This window comes from Micropterus dolomieu, linkage group LG23 (genome assembly GCF_021292245.1).
Source record: "Micropterus dolomieu isolate WLL.071019.BEF.003 ecotype Adirondacks linkage group LG23, ASM2129224v1, whole genome shotgun sequence".
In the NCBI taxonomy this organism is placed as follows: Eukaryota; Metazoa; Chordata; class Actinopteri; order Centrarchiformes; family Centrarchidae; genus Micropterus; species Micropterus dolomieu.
In genome coordinates, this window is record NC_060172.1 from 31,092,318 (window position 1) to 31,112,437 (window position 20,120).

Here is a 20,120-nt window from a genome sequence, read left to right on the forward strand (position 1 = left end):
CATATCTTTCTTTTTCTTAAGTTGAAAGGTGATCCAAATGAAATGTGACTGCTTTTGCAGCGTCTCTATGGGGGAGTTGTGGTGTTGGTCTGTTGTTTTGCCCTCCAGGTCACGGCGCATGTCAAACTATGAATTGTTGCTCTCACTCTGGCCTTAAAGGAGACTTATTATACTGCATTTCCAGTCCCATATTGTAGTTCTGTAACTCCTGTATGGCAGCTTTGCATGATTCAAAGTTCAAAAAAAGAATTTTCTATCTTATACTGGTTCCTTATGCAGGCCCTCATTTCCGCATCTGTCTGAAACAAGCTGTAGACGCTCCTGTCTCTTTGAGACCCTCGCCCCTCCAAAGCCCACTGTCTTCTGATTGGCCATTGTCTTATGTATTTACCAGGTTGCCGCAGGGATAGGGCTACATGTTCATTTGTGGGCGTGGCCAGCATTCTCTGCCTGGAGCAAATGACCATATATGGAAATCCGTCTCGGAATGACATCATACCGAGCCGTTAGTAGAAAAAACAGTTTAAAACAGAGCATTCAGAATAGGGGATATCTGAGGTTTTGGCTCACAGGGATTTCTTTTAAATACTTTTACCTCATTATTTGAAGCTCTGGTCATGTTTAACATGAACATCTGACATTGTAACATTATACATATGCTAGAAAATATGAAAAAGCATAATAGGTCCCCTTTAAACAGTGCTACATCTCATGTCAGAAGTTGCTAATATAGTCTCCGCCATAGTCTCCAGACACGGCCAACTTCACAGGACACACACTCGCACATCAGTTGAAGGCCCTCTAAAACTGTGACTAAAGTCATCTTTACATTTGTGACCCTGAATTCTCTTCTTGGATTATAAGCTGAGGTTTACATAGTTTAACTCAGCCAGACACTGAGTAAACATGGCCGTGTTTCCCTGATCTTCATGTGAATAAAGCCGTGCCGCTTTCCTCTTTAACCCCTCTCAGTAACGTTAGTTAGTTAGCTGTTTTTTTCTCTGGGTTTGTTGACTCCTCTGCTGAGGGTGCAGCCTGCTCTGTCAGGCCCCCTGGCCAGATTTACTGTGATTACACGGAGCAGTGTTTACTTTTCCCAGCCTACTTAGCTCGCTGTTTCTTTTATTCATATTAATTCGGTCTCTCTCTTTCTCTCTCCACAGCTCTTTTCATGTATCCTTCCTTTGATATCATACTAAGGGCCTGCCACTGAGATAGGCACAGATTCACTCTGTGTTGAGATTATGGAACATTATGAAAGTCGAGTTTAGTCTGCCGATGAACAAATTAGATTTTATCCCAAACAGTGTGGCATGTCGTTTAGCTAATATAAACTAATGTGCCTCTACTCTTATGGAGGGTGTACAACTCAAAAACTGAAAATAAGTTACTTTGATGCTCTATAATGTAAATAGGTAAATTGATGGAATCATTAAAAATCATTCTAAATTTGCCTTTAGAGTTCAGCTTTAAACCTTTAGTTTGATTTATGTGGCTTTATATGTCCAAGTGTTCAGCTTTTCACTGTGCTGTATTAGATTAAAGGTTTATTGTAATTACCTAAGAGAAAAATAAAAATCTGCAAAATGTTCAACCATAGTGGTCATAAAAAAGAAAAAAAAAGTGCCATTTCACGGGAAATGAAGGTTTATAAAAAGAACACATGTTTACATGTGTTTCATGTTTATTATTATCTCTGCTTTCACGTGGGTTAGTCTGACTCAAATTAATTAAAACAAATATTTACACTAGATATAAGTGGTCTGCCATGTTTAATGCAACATCTTTTTCAGGGTTTGTTGATAGTATTATGTAATCTGAAAGTCAGTAGTAGAATTATTTAAAATAAGGGTAAAACTTAGTTCGGTCATTAGCAACTCAACAAACAAATATTCACAAAACAAACTTAAAGAATGGATGGATGGGCCACATCATGCAGAGACAAGAAATATGAAATACAATGAAAATGAAAAACAAACTGCAAATAACGTAAACCACAAACAAGATGTTATATATAAAATTAAAGGACGACATGGGACAAAATTTAATATGAATTATTTCCACAGTGAAATCTTCAATCTTTACTTGTAGTCAGTTAAAGGGCTTTGGCCAAATGAGTTCCTGACCAAACACCATAAACTCCCGGTGGTGTCACTGTCTGCTCCTCAGCCATCGGCTGGTTTCTCTTTATCTAGAAATGTGCATGCTTTGCATGATCTGCTATCTCCCAGCAACATGGCTGAGGACACGCACACACACACACACACACACACACACACACACACACAAACACACAAACACACAAACACACACACACACAAACACACACCCCCACACACATTCTCCAAAACAAAAATGGCCTTTAGCAGCACATACTGCTTGGTTCCTATTTAGAGGCTGGAGGGTGCAGGCGGGGGTGGGGTCCACAAAAGTCCATTTACAGTACGGGTCAGTACATGTGAAAGCCTTTACCACTGCAGCCAAATTCTTTGTCTCCCTCATTCACTGGCAGCTATCTAGACTGCAGGGTTCACAAAGGCAATTGGCATTATATTGTCCAGGCTGACATTAACCCCTGATATTTTCACTGCTCACCATTAAAGTCCTATTTTCCTTCTCTATTACCGGGCAATTCCCACAGAGCGAGGGGTCACGGCAGCCATGGAGAGATACTTAGATACCTTCTGACAAAGGCAGAAAGAAAGAAAAGAAACATAAACTGCAGCGGCGATTAGTTCCGTTTTTTTTGCCTTTACTTTTGTCTTCGTTTCGGACACAAAGGTCCTTAACAGCCTGGATAAGGGCCGCTCTTAAGCTGTTTCTTACCTGATCCCCGCCAAAATGGCAGCCTATTCACTTCCCATTTTCCACACAGTCACTTTTCCGCTCCACCACAGCTTTGTGTTGACAGATAGAAAAATAGAAGAATGTGGAGCAAATGAATGTGAACAACAGCTTCACATTGTTAACACATTCAGGCCTTACATGAAATGTTGTTTTATTGTGTGGACTACGTCCAAGTGAGATATTTCAGAAGGGTTAGACTGAGGTCAGCTGAATAGTTGCACGGCTTAATGATAACAATGGCTGCTCAGAAGGTCAGTTGGCCAGGTTCAGCATTTCCAGACTAAATCAGGTCAGACGTAATCTAATCTTTAGAGGCCTGATGAAATTGCTGTGTGGTATTCTGATAGAATTTCTCTACTTGATATCAACATTTACATAGGCACAATTTCATATATTTAGTAAATGTCTAGACCAGACTTAAAGTGACAGAAGATGAAGAAAGTGGATAAGTCATTTCATGAGACATATCATGGGTCTTAGCACGGTACTTTAGAGGGTCAAGAGTTCAGCTGTTTCCCTCGTTGTCAGCACTTTTAAAATAGTGCTTTGAACATTCCATGGAGTATTTGACATGTTTAAATTATATTTAGCAAAAAACAGATGACTTTTTGTGGCACATTTAGCAAATGTGGGAGGGGAATCATCCAAACATCTCTAACTCCATACTCACTTACAAACTCATTAGCACTTTTTCATCCACTGGTATCCTCTGACTCTCGCAGAGCCACCTGTATTTTAGGACAGTGTGCAAGCCCTCCATCAGCAGGTGAGGCATCACATTTCTGTAGCAGTGAACCCGGTGACAGACAGCATTGCGCTGACTCACACACACACACACACACACACACACACACACACACACACACATGCATATACATACACCCTATTCTTTCCAACTGCCAGGCTGAGGAATGCCAGTGACAGAAGAGTCCTTGAGGCTGTCGACGGACAGGCCTGTGCGCAGGTGAGCGGGGGTCTGCTCTAGCTGAGCACACAGAAGATTCTCCCTGCCCCCAAACCACACTACACTGTGTTCATCCTTGGTGTCTGTTTCTGCTTTTAGACGGCAGCTATGCACCAAAATCCACTGATCAAACCTCATATGAGACATCTTATGAGTTTGTTGTTCACTTTCTCCCCTCAGCCATAATGTCACCGTGCATCGACTTTATCTGTTGGAGCATTAAAGGAGTTTGTGTATCTTTTGGAGATGGTGTCACATTTCTCCTCAGTACCTGAAATAGACTAATCAACTCTACTTAACCTATGTTTGCATCTGTAAATGGTAACACTTCACCACTTTATTGTGAGAAGTTACAAGGGATTAAATGGGGAACTAACTGCTAGTGAACCATCAATTAATGTGTAACCCCTAATTAAATTTTAAAGAGTAGTTAAGGATTAGGTAATGATTGGTTAATGAAGAAACGAGTGAGGTACTAATCGGGAACAACTTGATCACTGATAAATCGTACATCCCTAATGATTCCTAATGGAGGACTAAATAGTAGATTACGATGAGTTACTAGAGAACAGACTGGGAGATCCTATATTAATGAATCATTAGGTAATGATTAATCAATATCTGCAGATTGATCATACATACATCCACTTTCTTCAGGAGTTGTTCCAGAATAACTCATAACGGCGCAAAACTAGTAACCACTCATTCATTACTAACTAAACCTTAGTTACTGTTTATGTGCACCCCAAGTAAAGTGATTCATCACACTGAGTAGTTAGTTAGTAGTTATTAAGTAGTCCCTCATTACTTTATCATTATATTACAATTGCTTACTCTTTTTGTGGCCCCTGAAGTGAAGTGGTTCATCATCCTGAGTGGTTATTGAGTACTGAATAATTACTTAATTATTACCTGTCCAGGGTTACTCTTTTTGTGTCCCTTCAAGTAAAGTGATGCATTACGCAGAGGACTTGTTGAGTACTGGATAATTACTTAATTATTACCTGTCCATTAGTTACCCTTTCTGTGTCCCTTCAAGTAAAGTGGTGCTTCACACTGAGGGCTTGTCGGGTACAAAATAATTACTTAATTATTACCTTTCCATAAGTTTAACATTTTTAGCAGTAAGCGAGACAGTGTGCAGGAGTCCTTCTCATTGTTTTTAGATACAACAACGGCCACTATACACATGCATTTGTTTCCACAACCATTTATTTATCTGCAAAAGTATAACGGTGCAAAATACAGCGTTTGTGTGCCTCAGAAGGAGACATGGGGCGAGAGCTGCTGGTAGTCGCAGGGGTAAAAATATTGGTCTCTGTAGCCGGCTGTTCAGTGTGCCTGCCCGTTTCATCTGAATAACACGCTGAGAAAAAAAATGTAAATGTTGGGTTCTTGGGGTGCACATAAACAGTAACTACTTAGTAATGAATAAGTTGTTACTAGTTTTGTGATTCAGGAGCAACGCATAAAGAAAGTGGTCAGTATTATCAATCTGCAGACATTCATGAACGAATCATTACCTAATGATTAATTAATATAGGATAGAAACTCATTATTATCTACTATTTAGTCCTTCTTTAAGAATTATTAGGGAAGTACTTACTAATGATTCATCACTGATCAAGTTGTTCCTGATTCGTTCCTGACTCATTTCTTTATTAACTATTAACTCTATAAAATGTAATCAGGGGTTACTCATTAACTAATGGTTTACTAGCAGTTACTTCCTCATTTATTCCTCATTTGTTAACTCCTCAAAATGTTGTGTCCCTTACTGTAAAAACTGCCCCAAAAATTCAATTAAATGAAACAGACAGCTGAGAATCAAGTCCAGCGTCATTAAATCGCCACTAAAATCTAAATGACTGGTGATAATATTCCCCTCAGCCTTGTTTTTCCAGAGCACGCAGGGTTGTTTTGGCAGTGTATGTGTGCAACCACAGGTTAGGGTCAAGAAGTGTTACAGCTCCAAAGAGTGTGCAGCTTGTTCGGGCTGGCGCTGCGATGTATCATGTGAGCTCACAGCATGGGCCCTACATCTTCCACAGCTATTTCTGTCAGTGTAAAATCATGAGAACCACTTTAACCAACACAAGGCTGGGCAGAGGGTAATATCTCGGCACTGCACAGTGCCAGGTCTGTTCCCTCCGGCAGCCCAACTGTCTGGCTATATGTTCAAAATAAATAGGATTCCTGCCTTTTTTTTATTTGATGTTTGCCCATTGGGGGTCTGGCGGTCAGACAGATGACTGTTCCAGTGTTAAAGCCATGAAATGAGTGACAAAATCCCTTTGCAATGGCCTTTGTGAGGAGGTGGAATGGCCAAACAAACACTTTCCCAGGGTTTGGGTAATTCAGAGAACAATCCCACTAGGCTGTCAGGTTGAGCCCTGCAATTCATTACTGACTGTGCGGAGCTGATTTACAATCACAGTGTGCTATAAGTTGTGGTAAACTGTTATTTTATAACACTTGGATTTGCAATGAATTACAGTAAATGTTGCTTACTTTAAAAATAATTAGCATTGGGGGATATGGATCTGTCTTTGCCAAAATTCTGTAAAATGAGCTACAGATTATAATATTAAAAGTGCAGGTCACAGAAAAAGGAAAAATAAAAAATGCATTTTTCATGTAAAGATGATGGTGAAGAGCATTTTGTTATTTTATAAATACTTCTTTCTTTATTTCAGTATACAAAATAACAGTATGTACATCCACACAAAAGTGGTTTACAAAATCCATGAGTTCAGCTCATATGCTCTGAAAAATAGAATATATTTTGAACTGCGTGTCAAACATAAAGGAGATAATGCACCATTTCACAAAGTTTTTAATGCTCCTCTCTCAATCCACAGGGATGCAGGCAAGCTCCACACATGACACATGTTGAGAGTCCAAAACATCAACCACAAAAAATGTTCCGTGATTGAAAAGTACTTGAAGTTCCCTTTGTGTTCCTTTTTCCTCTATTGTCCTTTGCTGCACAGCAAAAACATTTTAAGTACCTAAAAAAGTACCACATGGATCCTTCGATTTCTGTGGAATGAAGCCAAACATAAGTCTCTGTCTACTGAGGGGAAAAGACAATCCCTCTCCTCCAGCATAAAATCCAATATTATTTCTTTTTATTAGAGATATAATAAAATAGACTTTCAATAGCCCTGTTAGGGGGATTTATAACCATTAACAAGAAAAAGGAAATACCCAGGAGGACGGCGGTCTTCACGTAAACCGGTACTCTCGCCACATCCAGTTTTGTGAAGCGAAAAAGCTTAGAAGCCCATTTGGCAGTTTGGAGATTTGATACAAAAATGATACTGACACAAGAATAGACCAATTCTTGAGATACACATGCTAAAGACAAAAGTAAGCCTTCTCTGTATTGTAGTGCTTTGGTTAATTTGTAGCCTCAGGTGGCTGTGTACAAGTAGAGGACTGCTGGTGGGGCCGGCAGCGGCACAGACTCATTTGCAAACGTATCTCTCCACGATCCGCTCACACTTCTTGCAGGTTACGTAGCAGCACCAGTGGTACTTGCAATGGCAGCGCTCCTCCAGCTTCTCTGTGTACGGGTTGTAGCCACGGCCGCAGCACATCAGGTCACAGCTGTCGCTGCCAAGAGAGGTTTTGTTGCACTGCCTGAAATTAGCATAGACAAAAAGAACATATTATATTAGAGATTTCACTTTGTGTTACAGCTACAAATTTATGCTTCAACAAGATAGAGAAAAAGAAAGTTTTGGACTTGAAGGGTAACATATTTGCAGTTTGGTTTCCTGCCTAAGACAGTTAGGTTTACAGCTTCATTCAAAAATATATTTTATAATCTCACAGCCTGTGAAGAGCCCAGATTAATCTTCTAAAAGTGCTTGAATGACTGAACTTTTGTGCAGTGAAGTCCTTCTTCCAAAAAATGTTTGTCCTTTCATTTTCTTTTTGTTTCATTGTCTCTGGGCAGTGGGTGCTAGGGAGCCTCTGATTTCAGAAGCCTAAGGCATCTTGAATGAGCAGTAAATAGCCCAACCGTAAATCACACTGAATACACAGGGCTGCCCTCCCTTTCTTTAGCTTGCCCTCTCCACATAATTGCATTGTTTTATGATGGCAGAGTGTTAATGACCAATATGGTGAGGGAGACGCTGAGCTGAAGGCTGCTGCGGGAGCAAAAGAGGAGGAGGAGGGACAAGAGTCATTGAGAGTGTAAGACAGGTTTATTACATTGGTGGGAGCTGGGAAATAGACAGAACACCCCCCCCCACGGTTATGTTCTATTAAGAGCAAGATCTCAATAGATCGCTTCTGTGTGGATCAAGAGTGAGAATTCTGCTAGTTTAAGAAGAGGCATAAAAATGGAATTTAAGACTAATGAACGCTTCAATAGTGTGCCTCTTCCCAGGTCTATGATCACACTTTATCCATTAGGAACTGCTGCTAAAATTCACTTTCCCTGTCCCAGATTCAGGGTCTGAAAATAACTTTTCTTGTGGCAGGCAAGTTTTTTTTGTCTGCTCATTTAGGACAATTTTTTGTTGTCAATTTACATTTTTATGTAAATTAAATTGTTCAGTGTTCACTATATTTACACAAAAACATTACTGCATGCTTGAATGTAAAAAGGACCCACATATTTCAGTGCATCACTCCACCTTACTTATCAACCAGGTATTTCAAAGGTCTCTACACACGACCAGAAACACAAAGTTCACACAAAAACCCAAGGTTCAACCACTAATGAATGAGTCCTTATCTCAGTTCAAATCTCCACAGGAGTCCATTTCTCAACAAAAACCTCCTCTTCTGGATCCAAGCAAGCAAACAAAAAATACTTTTCAGTACGTAGTTGGCCACTAAAAATAAAATCATGTGTTGCATACTGCATCTAATAGACAAGCTTGGCGATTCTACGACAGCACTGGAGTTACTGTCTGTAGTTCGGCTGGTCACGCCAGATGGACTGGGCCTCTTCCACCGGTGAGTTTGGTTGGAAACGCCGTCGTAGATACCCCTCGAGCTGACTGGTGTGTGTGTGTGTGTGTGTGTGTGTGTGATATGCAGGCTCGTGTGCCGATCGCCACAATACATTAATCTTACCACATGCTGCTTTCTGTTGTGTATTTCCCTGCATGGTATCTGCTGCTCTCATCTCTTGTGAATGGGTCAGCGCTAACAATGTAGACAGGGGTAAGGTCGATTCAAGTGTGAAAACTGATAAAACCTCTGCTCGAGTGGCCACCAGTGAGCGAGAAATCAGTGGTGAGATTACCGTGGAAAAGAAGACCATACTGTGGCAATGCAATCGGTCTAGACACTCGTGGGAATAATCCATACACACGCATGTACACTCACAGTTACTCATACACAAACATCAGCGTCACACGCTCATGTAATGACGCCAGCAAAGCGGGCACCTCAGGACTTTGCTAAAGCATGTCGCAGACTTTCGTGTGGCTGCTGCGTTATCAGGCTGCAGACACCTTGGGGACAGTGAGTGTCCTTCACATGAAGAATGTCTTCTGGTTATCTGTAGGGTAGCCTAATGCTGAAGGGCACGTTTTCTAACATGTCATATGATGTATGACATTTATAACATATAACAACATCACGTGCCATTTAGTGAATCTCATTATTCTCAGTGGCTTACACAACCATGGCTGCTGAATGTTCTTGCTAAAGTACATTGTTCTTATACGGTGGGGTGTGTGTGTATGGTTAAACAAGCTAACGGATGATCAGTGCTGAAATGTTGGTGAAATTATATCTGATGTGATTATATTAACAGAGACATTAGTCACACGCACACACACACACACGCAAAGTATTCATGGTAAATTGGGAAACTCAACACGCTTGCAAGATCGCGCAGCATATTTGTGCCATACTTCTCTTAGGGTTGGTCAAATCTTAACCTGAGCCACGCCCTCAGACAAATGGGCTCCTCGTTGCCCTCAAACCTCTCACAGAGCACAGACCAAACACTGTCCCAACTAAAACACTGGAGCTGGATGGTGTAAATAAACCTTTATCTTTGGGGGACCATTAACTATTTCCCCATCTGTGTGGCCCTCTCCAATCAATATCAGCTCAAGTGCACTCAGTGCTAAGAATAAATGCATTAGTCATTGTTTTAGATAGCGGGACAGACACTCCAGTCACAGCTGCCTTTTCAGTGACAGATGCTCAGACAGAGTACTCTCAAGGGCCACTGGCTGTTATCAGCCAGCCTGCAAACTAAACGGTGCCACCAGGAAGGACGGCACTAAAATCAACATCCTGGATGAGCAGACATTCAGGACGGGCCATTTCCTTCCTGTGTCATGCTAATCAATCTAACACCAAACCACCAAATATTGCCCTCTTTCTCATGCACTCACACAGTCACACACAATGATGTGATGTGGCAGTCTCACCTGTCTTGTGTGCCAACAGAGCCCTGTTTATCATTCTTGGTACAGAAGTCCGGGGAGCTCTGCAGGTAGACCAGCTCGTTCTCTCTCACCGGCCTGATGTCAATGTCTTTGGGTACCAGCTGTTTGCGTGTCCCCATGGGCCGGTGAACCACTTTGGTGGCAGACAGGTACTTGGTCTTCAGGTCCATGGCGATCTCCCTCAGGTCTTGCAGCCCTCTCCAGCAGGTCCGTATGGAGCAGGAGCCGGACACACCATGACATTTACACTTCATCACCAGGGCCTCTCTCAACACCTATTCATGGAGACAGAGGAGACGAGGGCTAGATAGCAGCCTACTCACTCTTTGTGGGATTGACATTCCCACAGATAAGATGCCGTACAAGCCAGGCAAACTAAAACTACAACTGTAGCGTCCAACGTGTTAAGCTTCTTTAGAAACAACCACTTTGCATTTTGCACTTGTTTTAAGATGAAGCCCTATATTGCTTACTTGTCTCCCGACTTCACTGTTGTGTAGGTGCATCAGTTTGTTGGCATGGGAGCCTGTGCGCTTCATCTTCATGGGAGCATCAGAGAACTTGGAACCCATGATCAAACCGTAGTGCAGGTTGTCAGCACAGCCGCCCCAGCGGTAGCCAGGCTCTGGGATCTCTGCAGGGATGGGGCCACACGAGCACAGCCGCAAATCTCCAGAAGTGCACGCCCGTGCTATGGTGTGGCTGATGGTTGCTGCGGACAGGGCATAGACAAATGCAGCCTCTCTTGTTCCTGTCGAAACAGATAAGAAACTCAAATTACATAGGGAAAAATGCAAGACGCCGGGATTTTTTAGGTCCCCAGTCCAGTAGAGTTCAACACATAAGCACATATTATGTTCAGTGGTCACCAGCTGTTATTAGGTCTGCAGCTTACTAATTTTCATCATCAATTCTTTTCTTGATAAATGAAGTAATCAATGTCTAGCCAACAGTCTCAAACTAAAACTGACAAAGAAGAGCAGCACATCTTCAAAATTTAAAACCCGAAACTGGTGAATGTTTGGCATTTTTGCTGGATTAATCGATTATCAAAATAGTTGCAGATTTTTTGGGAGGATTGATAATAGACTAATCATTTCAGCGCTACTGGTTATTAATAGAAATTAAATCCATGAAATAATATTTACTTAATAAAGGAAGCAACCAGCAGAGTGTGTGAATATTCTGTCGGATTTTGTTTAAATGTAGTGCGATTAGGATGCAGGCACTGCTAGTTTTCATGCTTTAAAGACTGGCATTTGTCATAATGTATGCTCAAGCGTGTAGTGGTCACCTTGATCTGATGGATTCCAATGATTAAATGTTATTACAGCAAATAAAAAAAGGATCAAAACATTTCTCTCTCTCTCCCTCTCAGCGCTCTACTGTCTCAGTGGGGGGAAAATAAATATTCTGCACAAAATGAAACTATCAAACACAGTCCATCACTACTGGTACCGTAATGCAGAGTGAGCACTGATGTAATTGGTGGTGATGTGTCTACGTGGATAGCACATATGTTAAAGGTCGGGGAGCATTTGGAAGGAAGGGAAGAAATCATGTATGACCCTGGGCTGGTTAGATCAAAGGCATCCCTGGACAGAGATGAGCCATTTCCTGTTCGGTGCAGAATGTTCATTTGGCAAATGGCAGCGATGTGCTTTCTGGGGAGCGCTGCATAGCTCCCACACCCACAACCCAGTAAATTGTCTCTGGCTGACTCAAGGTCCTTTTGGCAATAGAAACACAGCTAAGTCAGACTGCAACGCAAACAGGCGTGCAGTCAGGTAAAGCTGAGGGTTTTGGATATAAATAACAAGCCAATTACTTTATCATCCAGAATGTACACATGTTGTGTGTGTATATATTGTGTGTATTCTCAAATAACAGCTTCAGTACAGGTCCCTGGTGAAGGCTCCTCGGGAATAATTATGGAATAATTTGTCTGGCAGCAAAAAAGTGGAAAGATGAAGCAGCGTGTCATCTTAAACAGAAATAGTTTTTCAAAAAGAACAACATTATTCTGTATAAAAGTTCTTCAGATTGCCGACATGTTAAAACATACAGATTCATTTGATTGTGGTGTCTGAGCATAGATACCATTATAGGGCTGTGGATCATTTCACCAGTTACTGTAAACTAATCTGCAATACATGCAGCACTTAATGACCTTGGTTTTGGATATTCACTGAATGTCAAGCTCGACCATAAACACCAGACTCTTGTGGGTAAAAGAAAGTGGAGCGGCTCTTTGGAAGCAACGCCGTCTTCGCTGTCATTCCAAACTCTTTATGACCATACCTCGGTCGAGGTCTGGACGATACTTCGGGGCATCAAGGGGGATGTCAATGGAGGAGCAGTTCCAGCGCATGTCAGCGAAGGTCTTCTGACATGTTTTCTTGACTTCGCGGGCAGCTTGGATAATGGTCTGCATGAGCTCCAGGTTGCTGCGGCACAGCTGAGCTTGGGAGGACACCATGCCAGGCAGCAGCTTACAGTGATGGGTCTGGTTGATGTGTAAAGATGCAGGAGCGTGTGACAGCGATCTGCAGGGGGGTAAACAAAAGGAACTGGTCAGTTTGCATTATACGATACATAATATTTTTATTGTGGTGATGATGCAATGATGTGATGATTTCTTTACCACATTTTTTTGTTTGTTTTATGAGTTGTGAAGTGATCACGTTTGTGGGAATAAAAGTGCATGGCGTGAGTTTAAGTTCCCGCGGTGTGTTATCGATTTGAGTTTTTTGTGTACACACATTTCAAGCCTCTGAGACTCCGTCAGCTTCGAACAAACAACTGAAAAATCCAAACAGATCATGCTTCAGGCAGGGAAATATTTTGGCACGCGTTGCAGAAAAGAACCATCTTATCACACGAAAATCCCGAAGGAAAGTCAGCTGCTGATTCATAAAATATCAGTGACACGTTCTTGGCATGGGGATTTTCTTTTGTTAAAGCACCGAATAGGCCTAAAGATACGCCAAAAAGTATAAAACTCCCACTAAATTCTGATCCACTGTCAGATGAGAAACAACATAGAACCCTCAACATTTGCATTTTCCACCACAGGAAGCATCATCCTCTGTGGCCTCAGTTTGACATGAATCATCCGTTTACAGACTACTAAAGGGTGCACGCATTTGATTGAAACGTTTTAAACTTATTGAGGATTTACTTAATAGAGAAACCACAGGTGGAGCAGGTTAGCTCTGATCTCTGCTTTCTGTGTCTTGCACTCTGCTGAGAGTTCGTGAGAACCAGGCAGCGCCGCCTGCACCTTGGCCTGTTTTGCATTAGGGGCCGAGGGGCCGCCACTCTGTGCCCAATGATAAGCTGTGACTCCATTGGTCTCGTGGTAACCCGGCACTCACAGGTGTTTACAGCTGCATCTGTTTTGCATTGCACCGCTGTGCATTATCAAGACTGTAAGACTTCTCGCTTAGATTTAGTACATGCCACCCCAGCTCTCATGGGCAGATCTGCTTAAGTCCTCCCACTGTGACTATTACAACCACTCATTCTGATAAGAAGCCATAGATTTGTTTTTTTGGGTGAAGCCAATGAAGAACACTGTGTTTACACAGTGATCAGACATAAGGCACAGGGATGGAAACTCAGATAAAGACCAGACACCAGAATGAGCACGTTGTGAAGAAACCTCAACGGGTTTATAAGAATACCAAACAAAACCATCCGAAACATTCAACTGAAACATAAACAAATTCAAAAAATAGCAACTTGGGAATTTTATGCACTTATTGCGAAAATGACTGTTTACTTTTACTCTACCATGAAAACAGTGTAGCGCTCAGTACGAGCAACCAACATTTGTATCAACATTTATGGCATCGCAGCCAGCTTCCTTCACTAGCACACTATTTTAAACTGACTCAGGCTTAACTAGACTACACACAAGAAGCAGTCACATCACTGGCACTGTCTGCGCCACCACGCCGCCTCGTCATCTTTGACTTATTTTCCATTCTTATCTTCTTATTACACAGCAGGGGGTATATTTTCTCTAAGATGTTGGAACTGAAATACGCGTGCCATCTCCTTTTACTGAAGCCACATTAAAGTTAATAAAACAAAGAGTTTTCTGGTCACAACCTGAAGAACTGCCAACTAATCAACTGTCTCCTTCATCAGATGCACATGTACAGAACACACAGCTTCTCCCTTGATCGGGAGCAACTCGAGGAATGTTGGGGCCCATTTCAGAGCTGCCACCGACCCTACGCTTCATAAAACACTGAAATGTGCAGCAAAGAGCCACAAAATATCGTGTATGTTCATGATGTCATCCTTTTTGACATTGTTTGACTGTTAGCAGTGTAAAGATTGGGAGAGGCCTAAAGAGTGAGATGGCGGCACTCCTGGGAATACTTACAGCCATTTGATGCCAGAGCAGACTTGAGACAGCAGCAGAGCCGTGAGTACACCAAGAGGCAGGACATGAGAGCTGCTCCTCATGGTTGGATAGTGGCTCCAGTTCACACAGGACACAAATACAAAGGGCTGTTGGGCTTCTTGGTTGCGACTCAAAAGTCAACTTTCATGGCACGACCTCTTCTTCTAAACTCTGTAATAAATAACATCAGTAACATCAATGACTTGGCGATACCACTGCATGCCATTTTTTATTTTCACTCATTTTAAGTATTAGTTATTTCTCTTGGTGCATTGATGAATGCTGTTTAAAAACCATAGCTCTTTGCGTGAGCTCTGAATCCTTACAAGGTTTAGATCTTTAAAAGATCATTCAATAACACACACATCTGATAAAGAAAGGCCTGATGCAGGAATATACCATTACCATCTATAAATGCAGCCATTTGCAGGAGTATTGTTTAGTTCTCCTTTCAGATATGTCAAACAGTATGCACACAGTAAACAAAGAATAACACAAGAGGAAAAACTGGAAATGAGAAAAAAAAATTGTGCTTTGCAAGAAATACTTTCTAGACCGTTCGCTAACACCAAGCGTTCAAGCACATTGTAGAGGATGTAATGGAAATTATGAGTTCAAACCCCTCCAAGAAACAAGACAAGTAATTACAAGAAAACCCTTAAGACAAAGAAATTTACATTTTAATTAAGGGACTATTGCTGTAGGCCTATCTGTGTTACAGGCAGTGTGTCAGGAGGCACAAGCCTGACTTCATTCTGCTTCATGTTGTTTTGTTATCACATCTGCATTTCTATAATATAGCCTACAATAAAAGAGTCATAAGATATCATAGCTGATTGTTTCACCATTATTGTTAGTTTTATAGGGGGGATGGATCGGATGATTTAGGTTCGCTACAATCACGTGAACATTTCCTCAACTTTGGGACAGAACATGCAGGCAAGGAGGGCCCGTGACCATGCGCTTTCAAGCTGGCTGGTTTATTTTAGTCTCTGTAATTCGGCTCGCTGTCACCTCAGCTCCACTGGGAGAAATTGAATTTCAACTGAGTCTAGCGGGACACCGGCACAGATCCACGCAGAAATTCGCAGTCAGTGGACAGGGCAGCCCATCAGAAGCATTATCGTTTAGCGCTCCGAGCCGCTGATAAGCAATCTCTTTGAATAGAGCTTAAACTGAGCGCGTTAAAACTGCAGGTATCTGATAATGGGCCCGTTTAAAGCACGAGTTCCGTTCCTCGCCGCTGATTGGCGGAGACGCCTCCGAAACTGTGTGAAATCACTGATATTAATTATTTAAATGCGATAACCGAAACTCGGCGGCCGACTGTTGTGTGTTAGGCTATTGTGGATCCAAGTGCCTTTCCACACCAGGACTCTGACCTGCAGGCTGAAAGAATAAAAGAATTAGACCATCACGGAGCCACTATCCTACACATTTCCACTCTTTGTTTCCCGCTTGGCGTCGTATCTGTTTAAATAGCCTAAGTCCCGGCCTCAAGTGGATGTGGGCCACTGTTTAAATTTACATTTGGCCAAAGTGGGCTAAATTGTAGCTCCTGTTTCCCCCTAAAAGATAAAAACTGATAGCCCCACACTCACCAAGATAAGCCTGGCAGGACTAATACTCAGAGCCTACTTTCTAACAATTAGTGAGGATCTAATAAGTGGAGCTAAACTAACAGTCGGGAAAGGATATTTTTATAGGCTACATGCCTAATGTTTGTGTGTTATAATATTGTAGGCCTATTGTTTGCCAATCTGCTTGTGAAGACGTCCTATGAAGCTCTGCACTGGAGTTGTGATATGTTTTAGGCTCCGTACAATTAAAATACAACAACTAAACCTAAACGGGACTAAATGCAGTTCTGATTTCTCCAATCTTAAACTAATCTGTGTCACACTCTCCCCGGCAAATAGCCTAACTCTGGCGACAAACAAAGCGACTCTGTATTCACTCACTAATCCTAAACTTTAAACCTACTGCGTGCGCACAAAGACGCACCGCACTCACTAACAGCAGCACAAGATCTCCTCCGGCCAAAAAACAAGTTTCAGCTCACCTTTGCCGCTGCGCCCAGCTTCCACCGATCAACGAAACAAGAGAAAAGGGGGGGAAAAATGAAATCTCGGCAGGAATATCCTTTCAGGCTGCTGTCTGTGTCGGTATCAGCCAGATGCGTTAGTAAAATCCAAGATCGGGTGGTGGAATAGCTCCGGGCAGGTACGCATGATGTGTATCAGAGCGGTGTCGGTGCGTGAGCGCGCGGGGGGACAGAGGAGAGGTCTGAGCAGAGGAGGGGGAGTGAGCCTGAGTGGGGGCAGCCTCCGCTCTAAAGTACCCCTGCCCTGCTTTGATCTCACTGCTGATGTCAGACCGGCATTAGCATAAGAAAGCTGCACGGGGACAGAGCTATTCGGAAATACTAGAATGTAATGTAGTGGGACTGATATCCCATAATATTCCCAATGGGAAGTGGAGAGAGTTATAGTGTGTCTATGACGATTTAGTGACCTTATCTGAACGGCATTTCTGTAGCTGCTCTGGTATCTTACATACTCCCATAAAATTCCTGCAGTTCTACAAGGACACTTTGTAGTGACCTTATCATCATGCAGTTATAATTATTCTATAGGCTGCAGGAGATTACATGGCTATAAAAGTTAGGTTATGCTATACAAAAACATAAGACATATTAAGTGTCCTTACAAAATTTGTTTCTGGATTAGAAAAATATTTCTTGCACTAAAAAACAAAGTGGCACTCAGTTATCTAGTTTTGCATTCTTCTTTAGAAACAGCTATGCAGTCTTTTTCCTGGGTACACTGCTAAAAATATCAGAACTACAGCAATGGACCAACAGTAGTGTAAAAAGGCCACAATGAGACACATGTAGGCCTACCAAGTGATTTAATATTTTATTCTTAAGATATAAAAAGATTCACAGATACATAGTGTATTGATCTATGGTCATAGTGCTATTGTTGATCCGGACAAATAAAGAAAGAAATGTTCTGCTTCTGTTTATTTTAACAGCTTTGTGGAAAAATATAAATAACTAAATCATCCTACTAAAATTACAGAAAATGTCCGTGTCTCCTGCTTTTTATCCAAGACCATTTGAAACATGAAACATAAAAATGTTTTACAGACTTTGCTGCATGATTTTCCTTTAGTGCGCTTAGACCAACAAAGAGAGAGAGAGCTACAACTAAAATTCAAGAAGGACTCGGCTGTGGTAAAACTCTGCCCTGCACAGTCTCTCCTGTGTAAGCAAATCGCCTTCACAATAAATGTTTCTGAAAGTAATGCGCAAGGGAAATGTCATTATGACAGACACCATTTCTGTCTTTATCTCCGGTGAAATACAGTATAATCAGTTTTTATGTTGACACTGGAATCACTTCCAATTTGAAATGTAAACGATGCTCCGAATTCACAACGACACTAAAAACACATTTTAATAATTAGGGTGGATACCATATACAATGTATTGTAATACAATGTGACATGATATTGTGTTGTTCTAAATACACACATGCACACACACGCACACACACATGCAAACACACGTGCACACACACGCACACAGTCTTTAAAACATTTCAAATAAAACCTTCCTAAGGTTACAGAGAGTTTTCCTGCTCTGGCTGATTTCCTTAAATATTAACCACACTGTAAGCGATATGCTGCAGAGCCAGCTGTGGGAAAGTAATGTATAGTTTCCCTGAGAATCGGCTGCACCTCCAGCGCTCAGACAAAGGCAATAGTGAGCTGTTGTCCAGACCTTGACCTTGCAAGTGGTATAGCTAACATGGCTGGCCTGCTGCTCTGCTGGCTGCTCCACCGGGAACAGCAGATCAGGCTTTGTCATGCTGTCTCCAGCCACAACAAGCCCTCTTCCTCTGGTAGCACTCAGACCTTGTGTCAAAATCTGGGGGCCTAACAGCACCTTTAACACACAGGATGATAGCCCCATGTATCTTATTTACAATGGGGCTGTAATCCTGGTTCCAGAGCGACTCAATGTGTTTTACATGGCATTCAACTGTGAATGAGCGCATGTCAGCGTGTGTGTGGGAGTTGTGGAGCTTCCAGCAGGATCGGGCCCGTCTACAGAGGAACTTTTTACACTCAGGCGCTCCATTCCTGAGCTAGGATCAACCCGCAGCCCCTTGATCTTCACATCTTACCTTCCAAGCAACACAGACGGGGGAGAGAGACAGAGGGGGATAAGAGAGCCACTGGAGTTCATGATAATGAAATAACTCATGTCACATAACAGTGGAATCAGGCAGAGTTATGATAGATAATCCACATGCAGGATCAAAACCAGCTTTACGGAGGTAATGTTACAGTTACCTCGTCCTTTTTAAATGTCACGATAATCAGTTCTTGACATGGTGGGATTACTGGCAAAAAAAAGCTACAATGTGTGTATGAAAAGATGTCCTATTATATTTACAATAAAAACATTTCCAAGTTTCAAAAAAATCTATTTTATATTATTATTTAACCCAGATGTGGTTTGAGCCTGAGATGGAAGTTTATTTTCAATCAGTAATTAAATAAATCCCTTCAGATTGTGGGATGTCATGAACCCACTGAAATAATTTAAGACCCCAGAATGTAAATGCACAGAAATAGAAACTGTCGTTAATTTGCCTGTGTTAAAACACTGCATTATGCAAACTGTATATCACAATCCTGTGTTGTCACAAATTAAATGTAAAAAAAAAACTGACTGTATGAATAATGGCTTCAGCACAGCTCTGGCTGAGTACAGTGTTAATGTTTGGGAGGAATGAGCCCTCTGGCGCGCAGCAATAAGCCATTGTCCTTTAAATCTCAAGAGGATAGAGCCAATATCACGAGTCTGGAGGCTCGCTGGGTGGGGTGGGGTGGGGGGGTAAGGACACTCAACTTTCACCCATGAGGATCAGAGCCTGAATGGGTGCAGAGTTACTATTATGCCCCTGGAAAATACTCCCATGCTCCCATCAGGATACATACATATAAAACCAAATTGAGCTCCAATGAACAAAGCAAATGTAAAAAAGTTACTGGCAAAAGTAAATGTTTGATGTTGATTTAAATTTTTCATTCCTTGCTGTTAGAAATGTTTCATGAAGATTTAAAGGGGAGATTAAAAAATCAAAACAACTTAGTTCAGTTTTAATGCCAAACACTCATCACACAATAGGAAAAAGCCCACTGCCATGTTTTTATTTTAAAGTCTTGTCCCTTTAATTTTGTCAGTTTTTGATAAAATAATGTGCAAACCACAATGATAAACTAATAAAGCTTTAACTCTGATGAGGTATGTTCGTTTCTGCCTGTCCTTTATTACCAACTAGACCCATTTGACCATAGATCATTTTCCAATCAAAATTTGAAACAGAAGTTTGATTAACAGCCTCAGAAATAGAAGAAAGCACAAACTTAAAAGGGAATTTTCAAA

At 41.7% G+C, this 20,120-nt stretch overlaps 1 protein-coding gene across 1 annotated transcript; it reads right to left on the reverse strand.

The window, feature by feature from the left end:
* Positions 1-6,475: 6,475 nt before the first annotated feature.
* On the reverse strand, positions 6,476-17,092 carry wnt11 (wingless-type MMTV integration site family, member 11). Its single transcript, XM_046040916.1, has 6 exons — positions 16,722-17,092; positions 14,639-14,830; positions 12,544-12,788; positions 10,716-10,993; positions 10,225-10,517; positions 6,476-7,456 (listed from the first exon to the last, which is right to left on the reverse strand). Exons 2-6 carry the CDS (start codon positions 14,719-14,721, stop codon positions 7,282-7,284), a joined length of 1,074 nt encoding a protein of 357 aa, XP_045896872.1. The 5' UTR covers positions 14,722-14,830; positions 16,722-17,092; the 3' UTR covers positions 6,476-7,281.
* Between the last annotated feature and the right edge of the window lie 3,028 nt (positions 17,093-20,120).

Bases quoted from the DNA above. Each gene is read 5' to 3' on its own strand.
- wnt11 (XM_046040916.1), bottom strand. From the start codon at position 14,721: ATGAGGAGCAGCTCTCATGTCCTGCCTCTTGGTGTACTCACGGCTCTG. The intron at 12,789-14,638 runs GTAAGTATTCCC...ACCCCCCTGCAG, and splicing joins TGCTCTGGCATCAAATGGCT to ATCGCTGTCACACGCTCCTG. The intron at 7,457-10,224 runs GTGAGACTGCCA...TGCTAATTTCAG, and splicing joins TCTGTTGGCACACAAGACAG to GCAGTGCAACAAAACCTCTC.